This window comes from Chelonia mydas, chromosome 1 (genome assembly GCF_015237465.2).
Source record: "Chelonia mydas isolate rCheMyd1 chromosome 1, rCheMyd1.pri.v2, whole genome shotgun sequence".
In the NCBI taxonomy this organism is placed as follows: Eukaryota; Metazoa; Chordata; order Testudines; family Cheloniidae; genus Chelonia; species Chelonia mydas.
Genome location: NC_057849.1, coordinates 202,190,275 through 202,202,871, shown reverse-complemented (window position 1 = coordinate 202,202,871; position 12,597 = coordinate 202,190,275). Strand labels below are relative to the sequence as shown.

General features: G+C 46.2%; 1 protein-coding gene across 8 annotated transcripts in view; it reads right to left on the bottom strand.

Annotated features, from left to right (window-relative positions):
• STXBP5L (syntaxin binding protein 5L) overlaps positions 1-10,884 on the bottom strand; it is a 420,013-nt gene extending 409,129 nt beyond the window's left edge. For 3 of the 8 annotated variants that reach the window (XM_043538743.1, XM_043538745.1, XM_037909782.2), the window contains exon 1: positions 9,925-10,863. In XM_043538743.1, coding sequence (XP_043394678.1) covers positions 9,925-10,128 — 204 coding nt within the window. In that variant the 5' untranslated portion in view covers positions 10,129-10,863. Of the gene's footprint in view, positions 1-9,924 lie in introns of all 8 variants that reach the window. The other 5 variants (XM_043538746.1, XM_043538744.1, XM_043538747.1 and 2 more) reach the window with 3 other exon arrangements.
• Positions 10,885-12,597: the final 1,713 nt, after the last annotated feature.

Here is a 12,597-nt window from a genome sequence, read left to right as displayed (position 1 = left end):
TATACTTGCATAAGCCAATCAGTAGGCTGAGAGGGGCTGCCACTCAGGCCCTTCTGGGCAGTATTTCCTGCAATGCCTAGCTTTACAGGGTCTTCCAGTGGAAACGCAGCCTAAGTTTCCAATGGTGATGTGGAAGCATCAGCAGCACAGCACCACTATCGTTGTAGGTTCTAGTCCAACAGGGGTGCTGCTGGTCCAGGCTTATTCAGGTGAGTTCTGTGGAATTCCCCACCAGGTGAGTGGCACGGACATGGGAAGCAGGTTACTAAGTGTGCTTCTCAGGGCCATGGTCTTCTTAGTCCACCAGATAGTACAGGCATCCATCAGGAATCAAGGATGGCATGCACTTTGTACTCCTTGTGACCCTGGATTTCAACCATGGAAGCCGTGGTATGGTTCAATCAGGGAAGGAGTTCTCAGTATAGGGTTTCAAAAGGGAAATATGAAAAAATTGGGTGTATTTTGAGAGATTGGGGAAGCTATAGTTTAAAGGTAACGAGGTTGATCTGCTGGCATATCTGGAAGGGTTCCAGGAACAAGTGGTCCTATTTCCAGGAGAGTTGACTGGTCTGGAGATGCTTGGCAGTGAGCCACACCTTCTGGCGTACTGTGAATGCCAGAACTTCCTGTTGCAGGTGGTCTGTAAGCCTTCTTCGCCTCTGTTAGGCGGTTCCTGAGTTCCCCTGAATAAGATGGATTTTTTGGACCCAGTCGATGACAGCTGGTAGTGCCAGGTGAAAACAGGGGTTAGGGTTGCCAACCCTCCCAGTTTCATCAGGAGTCTCCCGGAATCAGGCTCTATCTCCCGGAGGCTACTGAAGCCAAACCGGGAGATTTTAGGCATTAAAGTTCTGTCAGCGCAGCGGGGCTAAGGCAGGCTCCTTGCCTGCCCTGGCTCCACGCCGTTCCTGGAAGTGGCCGGTACGTCACTGCAGCCCTTGGGGGGACTAGGGGGTCTCTGTGCGCTGCCTCTGCCCCAAGCGCCGGCTCCACAGCTCCCATTGGCCGGGAACCGCTGCCAATGGGAGCTGCAGGGGTGGCGCCTACAGGCAGGGGCAGCACGCAGAGCTGACTGGCTGCCCCTGAGCCTAGGAGCTGGACATGCTTGCTGCTTCTGGGAGCCACCCAAGGTAAGCACTGGCCGGCCAGAGCCTGCACCCCCTCCTGCATCCCAACCCCCTGCCCCAGTCCTGACCCCATCCTGCACCCAAACTTCCTCCCAGAGCCTGCACTCCCTCCCACATGCCTACCCCAGCCCTGAGCCTCCTCCTGCACCCAAACTCCCTCCCAGAGCCTGCACCCTGAGCCCTCTCCAACACTCTGAACCCCTTGACCCCAGCACAGTGAAAGTGAGTGAAGGTGGAGAAGAGCAAGTGAAAGTGAGGGAGAAGGGATTGACTGACTGGGGCATGGCCTCAGAGAAGGGGGTGGGGCAGGTGGCAGGGCAAGGGTCTTTGGGTTTGTGAGATTAGACTGTTGACAACCATAATTCAGGGGTGGAAACCATAATTAGAGAAGAAGGGGCTCTAACGTGCACCGGCATGGTCAGCACTGTTATAGAAAACTCTGCATTTGGGAGGAGTGTGAATCAGTTTATCTTGGTGATAATTTACAAAACACTGTTCCAGTACCTGGTTCACCTTTTTGGTTTGCCTTTTTTTTTTTTTTTGGTGTGGTATGCGGAGAAGGGTTTAACCTCGTATGTGGAGAAGGTGAATATGCAGACATCCAGTAACCTGAACGCTCTGTGTCAGAAGTGAGAGGTAAACTGTGGGCTCGGTCTGAAACTATGTGGTGTGGGAGCCCATGGATGCCGTCCAGTTGTAGATGGCTTCCATCTTCTGTGGATCCATCTGAATACACTCTGAGGAGATGATGTAACCTAACAATCAAGGGTGGCCTGGTCAAAGGTGCACTTCTCTAGTTGGGCATACAAACCATGCTTCCATAGTCTCTCCAGGACAGACCAGACATTGTGGCAGTGCTGCTCAGGGTTCTCAGAAAACACCAGTACATCATCAAGGTAGATTATCACATATGGCCCAGGATGCCCTTGAACACATCATTTATGAAATGTTGACATGTTGCAAAGGCACTGGTTAAACCAAATGGCATTACTAAGTATTCAAAGTGCCCATATCGGGTAAGAAAAATGGTTTTCCACTAATCCTTAGGTCTTATGCACACTAAATTATATGCCCCCTGAAGATCTAGTTTAGTGAAGAACCTGGCAGACCTCAGGCAGCCCAAAAATTCTGGGATGAGTGGCGGGGGTACTGGTTACAAATAGTCACCTGATTCAATGCATGATTGTCTATGCAGAAGTATAGTGACCCACTCTTTTTTCACACAAAGAGGACTAGTGCCACATTGGAGAGGTGGATCTCTGAAAGAAGCCCTTTGTAAGATTTTCTTGGATATATGCACGTAGTGCCTCTAACTCTGGCTCAAACATAGTGTATATCCATCCATGTGGCACCTTTGCCCTTGTTTGTAGGTCTATTAGATAATTGTAGTCCCTGTGTGAGGGTTGTGAATCCATGTTTTTCTTTTCAGATACATTCAGGTATCTCAGTATTTGTCGGGGAGGTCGAGGTTCTGGTCTGGAATCATTGCTTCTGGTTAGCCCCCACCATTTGGGGTCTCGCTTCTGAAGGTCTTATTCACTCCTGGGGCCCTGGTTGCGGGTCACCTGGGGGTTGGTTGATTTGTTCGAGGCAAGCTTTCTGGCTATATTTGGAGGAGAAGCTAATGCTTCTCCGCCACCAGGAGATACACAGGTCATGCTGCTCCAACCAAGGAATACCAAGAACTATTGGGAAGACTGGAGAGCAGACCATATCAAAGCATATTATTTCCTGGTGCCCTATTACTATAGTCTCTAAGGGGACAGTCTCTCGGATCATCAGTCCTGATGATAGGAGGGACCCAGCAACCATCTCCACCAGGTCTAGAGTGAGTTTGGCAATGGTTTGGGCTGCCTTTGCACCTACAAAGTTGGCAGCAGTCCTGTAGTCTATTATCATTAGTTGCAGAGGATCTGCTGTGCCTGCCCATAGCCTGCAACCGCAGTAGCAACTGGAAACGTGGGGAAACCTATGGTTCCAGACAGGGTTCTATTTGAAGGTTGGGGAGTGGTTCCAGAGCATGGAGCTCTAGTGATGCCCAGGCTGTACTCCACCCCAGCAAGCTTGGGCTGCTCCATTTCCCCAGCTCTTTCAAGTGGGACAAGAGGCAAGGGCATGTCCTGGCACGCTGCAGCTAACATTCTTTCTCCTTTGGGACCAGGCATCGGCGACCCAGGGTGACTTACATGGGTTCAGGACTCAGTTCTACAGGCTTTGGTGTATAAGGTGGGCACGGGGTTTCTTTCCGAACATGCAGCCAAGAGTCAAAGCACAAGGCAAGATTAATAAAAGCCTCTAGGAATGTGGCATTTTCAACATGGGCTAGCTCATTTTTCACATCCTAACTGATTCCCCACCAGAACTGGTATAGTTGGACTCCTCCATTCCATATGACATCAACCACAAACCAACAGAAAAAAGCAGCACAGGAGATGGCTGGCCTTTGCCCAACAAAGCTTCCAGAGGGCAGCCTCTGTGAAGCGGACACGATGTAGCTCATCAAAGATTGTTGAGAAGGCTTGCAGGCAGGAGTCCCAGTCAGAAAGCACTGAGCTGTTCTGCTCCAACAGGAGGAAGCCCATTCAAGCACTTCGCCAATGAGCATGCTAACTACTAGCCCCACCTTTATCTGATCTGTAGGGTATATTCGGGGGCGCAGCAGGAAGAGCAGGCTGCATTAGTTCGGGATCCTCCAGAATTTCCAGCAATCCCCATCAAACCATTCAGGCAGCAGCACTGCAAGGGCCAGTTCAGATGATGTCAGGACCAGGCCATGAGCAGCCTGTGTGCCTTGGTCAATTACCCAGCTGCAATCAGGAAACAAGTAGCAGAGTCAGGGTTGAGCCGGGTCTGGATACCAGGAAGTCAGAGTCAGGCACCAGGTTACAGACAGCAGGCAAATAGCAGAGTCGATAACAAACCAGGGTCAGAAGCCAGAGTCTAGGATCCACAGCAAGACAGGGTCTGGTTTGGAAGAAATCTGCATCATTGCTCAATCTGCTCCCCATAGTGGCTTCCGGGTTTATATATCAGCATGAGCCAATCAGTGGTGCTGCAAAGGGCTGCCACTCAGGCCCTTCTGGGCAGCACTTCCTGCAGTGCCCAGCTTCACAAGGTCCTCCAGCGGAAACCCAGCCTAAGCTTCCAGTGAAGATGCAGAACCATCAGTGGTACAGAACCCCTGTGCTCCCTGGTTCTAGTCCAGCAGGTTCTTACATATTGTGGACTGTGGCTTGGACTCACCTGTGAATTTCTGTTAGGAAAGCACCTATTTAACATGATGGCAAAATGTAAGAGACTACGACGCTTATTCCAAAGAATGAGGCTAATTCTCTGCCACTAACATCAATTTAAGCTTTACTATGAGGGGTGTCATTTCAGAAAAATTCTGCGGGTAAAGGGTGGGCAAAGTTGTGTCAGCATACAGAACATTCTCTGTCCAAAACAGCATCATGAATGAGAAAAACTGGGCAATTATTGCTCTCCTGATCATCACACCCAAAGTTGGGGGAAGGAGGGAGAGTGGAAGACATAATGAAGCATACAGACCTATGAAAAGTCAGGGGGGTGGAGCACCAAGGACTGGGGAGGCAGCTGCACCTCCCCCACCTCATAGTAAATGACACCCCTGTTTACTACTAACTTCACCTGGATCAGGCCCAGTTTTCGGCATGAGGCTACTGTCACAGTTTCATGATAACTTCACCTGCATTCCCTCTCTGTGGTCCCTCAAGGGCACCCACTTAAGGCTTCCAGCTCCCAGCCATCATCTCTCTTGGTTGAAGATCTACGTCTCTCTCCTTTCTGACTGGGATTTTAAGGGTACACAGCTCCCTGAATTACACTGTGATACCTACAGAAAGCCATTCTCCCTAAAGGCCAGCACCTGTGCATTGCTTTCTCTCCCAAAGCTATTAATTGTGTATTATCAGCAGTTACCAGTTACCACACAGCTCCTTCTAAGCAAGCACCTTTATTCTCAAGGTAAAAACATAACATTACAAAACATGTCAAAAACAATAAAAGTTCCTATACTTTATGCTAAAAGCTTACCAGAGGTCACCCATCAGTCTTATGGGGCTCTAGTAAGCCACAGTCTTCCCAAAAAGAAAAGGAGTACTTGTGGCACCTTAGAGACTAACCAATTTATTTGAGCATAAGCTTTCATGAGCTACAGCTCACTTCATCGGATGCATACTGTGGAAAGTACAGAAGATCTTTTTATACACACAAACCATGAAAAAATGGGTGTTTACCACTACAAAAGATTTTCTTTCCCCGCACCCCACTCTCCTGCTGGTAATAGCTTATCTAAAGTGATCACTCTCCTTACAATGTGTATGATAATCAAGTTGGGCCATTTCCAGCACAAATCCAGGTTTTCTCCCCCCCCCCCCCCACAAACCCACTCTCCTGTTGGTAATAGCTTATCTAAAGTGATCACGAGAGTGATCACTTTAGATAAGCTATTACCAACAGGAGAGTGGGTTTGTCGGGGGGGAGAATAGCTGGATTTGTGCTGGAAATGGCCCAACTTGATTATCATACACATTGTAAGGAGAGTGATCACTTTAGATAAGCTATTACCAGCAGGAGAGTGGGGTGGGGGGAGAGAAAATCTTTTGTAGTGGTAAACACCCATTTTTTCATGGTTTGTGTGTATAAAAAGATCTTCTGTACTTTCCACAGTATGCATCCGATGAAGGGAGCTGTAGCTCAAGAAAGCTTATGCTCAACTAAATTGGTTAGTCTCTAAGGTGCCACAAGTACTCCTTTTCTTTTTGCGAATACAGACTAACACGGCTGTTACTCTGAAACCAGTCTTCCCAACCTTTTTTCAAGGGTTGGAGCTCTTGGACAGAAGGTCCTGTCCATTTGCTGGATCAGAAAGAAGGCACCAAGTCAGCTTAAACCCAGCCGTTTCACACCAAAAGCCTGTTCTTTGTCTGTTGGTTTTTTAAAAAAAAAAAAACCCAGTCTGAACTAGTATACTGAAGCCTCTCCAGGGGGTGGTACCTCTCTGGAGTGTTTATAACCTAAATGATTCATCTTAATCCCCCGCTACTGCTTTTAGTTCCTTGCAGAGCTGTAGTAATCCTTCCCCCTTGGAATTACATACATTCCCTGGCCCACAGTGTTATATAAACCATTCATACACTGAACACAAAATGATCCTCACAGATACTGCATGCGGTTGCAATATCTGTCACAGCTACTACATTAAAATTTTTGATTTAGTTGATCCAGCTATAATCAATGTCTTTTTGATATGCACATGAATACCCACCTCCCAAGGGCAGCCATGTAAACTATGTAATCTGTATCTCAGTTTGCTGATTTCACAGTAGCTGACAACTATAAGAGTGTCAGAATTTCATGTCATTATATTAATACTGTAAAAGAGGTTGCCACTGATTCATTATTACAATATTACCTTCATGTAAATTTATCATGCTTGTTAGGAAAAGCAATAGTAATTTAACTCACAATATTTCCAAACCTAGTGTATTTATATTCTTAAAATCATTAGTGTAGTCCCCTACTTTTGAAAATAAATATCAAAAGGCAATTGTGAACACATCCAAATAAAATAAAATATTCAGTTCCTATCTATTAGCTTTCTGCCTACATCTAATTTATTAATATACCTGATAGACACCCCAGTGATAAGCACCTTCGAAATACACAGAGAGGAAAAAGCCCTCAAATCTGTTAATAATAAAACCAGAGTCTTAACTGTGATCTAGATCCTGCGGTTTTAATTTAAGAAAAACTCCCATTCACTTCAAATGGGAGATGTGTCTAAGTGAGAAATGCAAGATCAGGCCCTATAATTCTGAAGTATGAGTCAGCTTTTATGTTCTACACCTAAATGAAGACACAGCAAAGGAAATAAAAATAAAACTGTTTTAAAAGATTAGCTAAACTGTTGCTCTATCTGTCCTTAGCCTGCAGCCCATAAAAATCAAAATTTGCCATTTGCTTTAATGGGAGTTTTGAGTGAGCAAGGGCTTTAGGATCAGGACCTCAGACATGCAGCTAAAAAACTTACCTATTCCAGTTGAATAATATTCAACAGAAATCTCAAAAGTCTGCGTAGGAGTAACTTGAAAGAAAGGCAAGTTTTAGATTCTATGATTCTTTCTTTATTTTTGCTTTTGCAACATTTCTTTTGCATTGGTTTATGGTACAAATTATTACTCTGATCCTGCACCTTATAGAATGCGAGTGGGTGCTGTGCCCATGTGGAGCCCCACTGACTTCAGTGAGGGCCTGCGTGAGCACAGCAGTCCATTCACGTGCTACAAAATGCAGGATTGGGGCCTATAGGTCTTCTGTTGATTTACTCAAACATATAAGATTACCAAAAGGCCATACAGCAGAATAATTCCTATCTAAGGATAACCTTTAGGGCAGTGTATTTTTTTATCAGGACATATTTATGGAATATTTTGGCAAGTTTGCTTTTATTGCATCTATGTGTTTTGATCAAAGGAAGTAAATATTTTGTATACTATCAGGGTGGCCTCTGCAGTACCATGCTTTTATAAGCAAGTGCTGCTGCAGCCTGAAGCTTTCTTGTATTGATATTAACACTCAGCTTAATAATATTTTTAAGTCTGCTAATTTTAAAAAGAGAAGCTGCCAAAATCTTCCAGAAATGACAGGTTACTAATGTACTCATGTACGTAGATAGGTTCATCTGAAAGTAACACCACAGAAATATTTTAAAGTAACAAGTAAATTCAGAATTAAGGCTGAAAATGAACTGACACTGTTCTTAATGCACCCTATTTTGATTACGTATTACAACATATGACATGTAATAATCACATGATACTATTTTGAGACAAATACAAATCACAGGTGGTGAAAGATGACTTCATCATGGAGTTCAATATGCTGAGTTTTAGCCTTAACTCAGAATTCCCTTGACTTTGTGGATTTAAGTCAGATTCGACAATGATACTATAATATATTTTTGATTATTTGTATTTCCTTTTTATTACTGTAGTGTTAAAAAGGGGAGGCAGGGCTCTGATTAAAATATTTTAAGTTTGACATAATACTCGGTTTTTTGTATGCATACACAAAAGGAGCCAAATTGAACCCTGGTGTAAACAGGTATAATTCCATTAAAGACAACTGAGTTGCACACATTTAGACTACTGAGGAATTTGGCCCAAAGGGCCTGATCCTGTTTTCACATAAGGTAATGAATGGCAAAATTCCCATTATTATTTACACAGAGCCTAATCCAAAACTCATTGAAGTAATTTTCCCTCTGGTCCTGTTCCTACTGATGTCAATGTGAGTTTTGATATTGACTTTAATTGGGAACAGAATTAGAACCATAATGCCCCAAACTGTGTTAGTTGTTTGATTTCAATGACAGCAGAAGTGGGCCCTTAGTTTTAAATATTTATGTTGATACGTGCACTATAAATTCATAGTAATCGCTTTACCTGGTTAAATATCTTAAATTTCTTCTTTTTTTCCAAAGAACCAAAAGCAATTAGATTACAATATGATTTGATCATTTCCCAAATTTCAAACCATAGCCTTTTATGCTGACTAATAAAGAAGTATCTTAAACAGGTAAACTTCATTTATTTTTCTTTACATGCCTTATGTTAATCAAATTATTTTATTTTTCAAAGGTATTAAGCAAAACAATAACAAAAAATAAAAATAAATGGTTCATCCTCTGATGAAGTTTTGTACATCAAGTTGACCAAATTGGAATTTCAAAAACCTTGAACGATGAGGTTTATTTTGGGAAGATTAATACAGCTTTTAAAACATACTAGCAATTTTTTTCTTACAATTTTTTTCAAAAATCATTTTTCCTCCTCACTATTTACAAGATATCCTTGAAAGTTCAACATTAAGGGACCTGATTCTGTAGTCCTTTCTTTGGAAAAACTCCCAGTGAAAGTCAACAAAATTCATGTCAAAGTTAAGGACAATGGGATTGGGCTCAAAATTTCATTTCTTTTTTTTTTTTAATTATAATTTGTTGTTGTAGTGTTGGTTATAATTACTGAGAAGCTAGTACTGATTTTATTTTATTTCAGAATAGTGCTGAAGCTTTGGTTATGAAAAATAAACCTGAAAAAGACAAACACAGGGATGACCCTACACTTCTTACTCAGACAAAACTCTCATTGAAGAATCAGGTCAACACCTAAGAAAAACAAAGACGAATCAAATTTGGGGCTTTCCTATCTTGATACTGTTCTATTATTATAATGCTGCCATAGTTAACAGTCTTCACTGCGAATATTAAAGGAAAATAATTGATCCCTTTTCAATGCATCACAAATGAGAAATGAAAACATTATGTGTAACATTAACTACAGTGGATTTTATCTTTGTTTAATGCCTTTTCCTGAAATATTACCTACAACATATTTTATTTTAAAAAAACCCTTGTATACTATGAATTTCTAAAAAAGAGCTCACTTGCACATTTTATTCTTACTAGCTTTGCCTGAATTCCTTACTGTAGTGTTATCAATTTGGAAACTGAGCCTGAGCTCAGGATTGGGCTCTTGATGCTGACATTAGAAGCCTTATGAATTTATTGACTACTACAACTGTGCACAGGGAAGAATAAGCCTAAATGTGATTTCCATCCCATCACTCCAGGGTTAGCTACCACAAACACTGCAGTTGTCAAGTGAAAGGTATGCTGGCATCACATCACCCAGGCCCCCTAAGAGATGCTTTTTTCTTTTATTCTTTCTTTTAATTCTAATAGTAAATGAATAGAAAGAGCCACTGCAATCCTTACCTTACAAATCTGGAAATAATCCGAAGACAGGATTTCCTGGATCTCATCTCTGGGTGTCCCTGCAGCACCTGCCGTCCCTCCTGGATACATGGATCCACTTCCAGCCCCAATTCCACCACCACCGCCACTGCCACCACCGCTACTGCCACCAGGAGATGAGGCAGTTAAACCATCCAAAACTTTGCGGAAATTAAATTTCTTCATTTTGGAAAAATCTTTAAAAGGATGTGGGGAGGGGGGGAAACCAGTGTGCTTTAACACAATCAGTTACATGTAGCAAAAACAAAACAAAAAAAGAAACCGGTCCGATGTTCTGCTGGCTCAGGCAGTGCGTTAGTCCCTTGTGCTAAACAGGATGCCAATATTATGTACAACTGACTGAAAAATATATGCACTTCATTTTGTCAGATGTAAAAGCTGCCCTGAAAAGGCCCTTTAAAAACTCCACAAGCAGCAAAACTCGAATTTAGATTCAAAAAAGAAATAACGTCAAGCCCAGCACCTGATTCTCTCACAGAGTCCACGTTTCACACTTATTTTGTTTCAAAACGAATGAACGACCACCAATCCAGATTTCAACCTGCATCCAAAAGGAGCTGAATCTGTTTTTCTATCTATTTTGCCTCAGCCTTGCCTTTAATTCTTCGCTTTTAGGCAGTTTATTAAAATAACAAACCAGCGTTAAAATCCCCAAACCACCTTCAGTAAACGGGACCGGGAACCGCTTCCCCCCGCGGCATGTTGGGCGGACGGGGGGGGGGGCGCCGGCAAGGGGCAAAGCCCGGTAACTGAGGGGTGCGCGGGAGCTGGGGCGCGGGGCGCCGGATCCGGGGGGCGCTCACCTCGCTCGGCTCCCCGCAAGCGGCGACCAGTCCCTGCGCCGCGGCCCCTAGGCGCCGGAGGCGCGGCTAAGCGGCTCTGCGCGCGCTGCCCCCTCCGCAGGCGCCGCCCCCGCAGCTCCCATTGGCCGCGCTTCCCAGCCAATGGGAGCTGCGGAGCCAGCGGGGGGAGGCAGCGCGCGCAGAGCCGCGCCTCCGGCGGCGCAGGGACTGGTCGCCGCTCGCCGGGAGCCGAGCGAGGTGAGCGCCCCCCGGATCCGGCGCCCCGCGCCCCAGCTCCCTCCCAGAGCCCGCGCTCCCCCGCCTCCGCACCCCGCGCGCCGTTCCCCCGCCGAGGCGCTGCAGGTGTCCCCGCTTCCGGGCAGCCGCGTAGGGAGCCTGCCGGCCCAGCGCCACCCGGGACTAGAAACCAGACCTGCTCGGAGCATGGGAACTGCTGTAGGGCGTGTCGCGCTTTCCGGTTGGTACAGGGCCGGGTGGCAGCTTCTGCTGTAATTGTCTGTTGGGGTTCTGGTGCTTCTGAAGCCTGGATTCTCTCCCTGCCCCTGCTGTCTCCTCCTGCTTCTGCTGCTCTTGCCTGCTGTCTGTCCGTCCGTCAGTCCCAGCAGCGACAGCAGTTGCTGCTCTCCTCTCGCCCTTTTCCCTCACCCTCCTGAGGGTCACTGACCCTTCCTCACTGGGCGGGTAGCTTTTCACTTGCCTGAGTACTGAACTTCCCCTGCACAGTCCTGAGGGAATTGAACTACCCCTCGGCGTTGTAACATAACTGAACTGCCCCTCACAGTCCTGGTGTATCTGAAACACCACGCACAGTTGTAAGGCAACCAAACAACACCTCACCAGTCGAGGGTAAAAGCCTGTCTGTTAATCCTTTGGTAACCAACCATCTCCCGTCAGTGGCGCTGGAACCCTTTTAATCGTGGGGATGCCGAAAGCCAGCCCACTTACCGCTGTCTGCATCCTCCCCCCACCTGCCCCAGGTGTGGCCAGGAGCAGTGTCCTGTCTCCGGGGGGGGGTCCCCGGCAGGGCTAAGGGGGCAAAGGCTGGGGGCAGGCACAGGGCCAGGAGCAGAGCCCCTGGCCTACAGACAGGACCCCGTATGTGGGCCCAGTAGCAGCACCCTAGCTGAGGGGCCAGTAGCCGGGACCCCAGGAGCAGGGGTCCGGGGCCACGGGCACAGGGCCAGTGTCCCAAGAGCAGAGTCCCAGGCCCGGAGCTCCAGGCATGGGGCCAGCAGCCAGGCAGCAGGGCCTGCAGCTGTGACCTGAGCCCCAGGCTGGGGAGGGGAGGCCTGGGTGCAGGGCTACCTTAGGGTGCTGCAGCACCCCCTGCACTCCTAGTTCCCAGGCCTATGAATCTCGTGGTCCTGGTGTAACCAACGAAAGATCCCCAGCAGTCCTTGGGTATCTGACTGCTTTTTGGTCCCAAAACAACTGGCCAATTGTCCCTTAATCCCTTAATGGGTAGTAGGTTTAAAACAAATAAAAGGAATTTCTTCTTCACTCAGTGCACAGTCAACCTGTGGAACTTCTTGCCTGAGGAGGTTGTGAGGGCTAGGACCATAACAGGGTTTAAAAGAGAACTGGATAAATTCATGGAGGTTAAATCCATTAATGGCTATTAGCCAGGATGGGTAAGGAATGGTGTCCCTAGCCTCGGTTTGTCAGAGGGTGGAGATGGACGGCAGGAGAGAGATCACTAGATCATTACCTGTTAGCTTCACTCCCTCTGGGGCACCTGGCATTGGCCACTGTCGGTAGACAGGATCCTGGGCTGGATGGACCTTTGGTCTGACCCAGTATGGCCGTTTTTTTGTCCTTGTGGTAACATAAC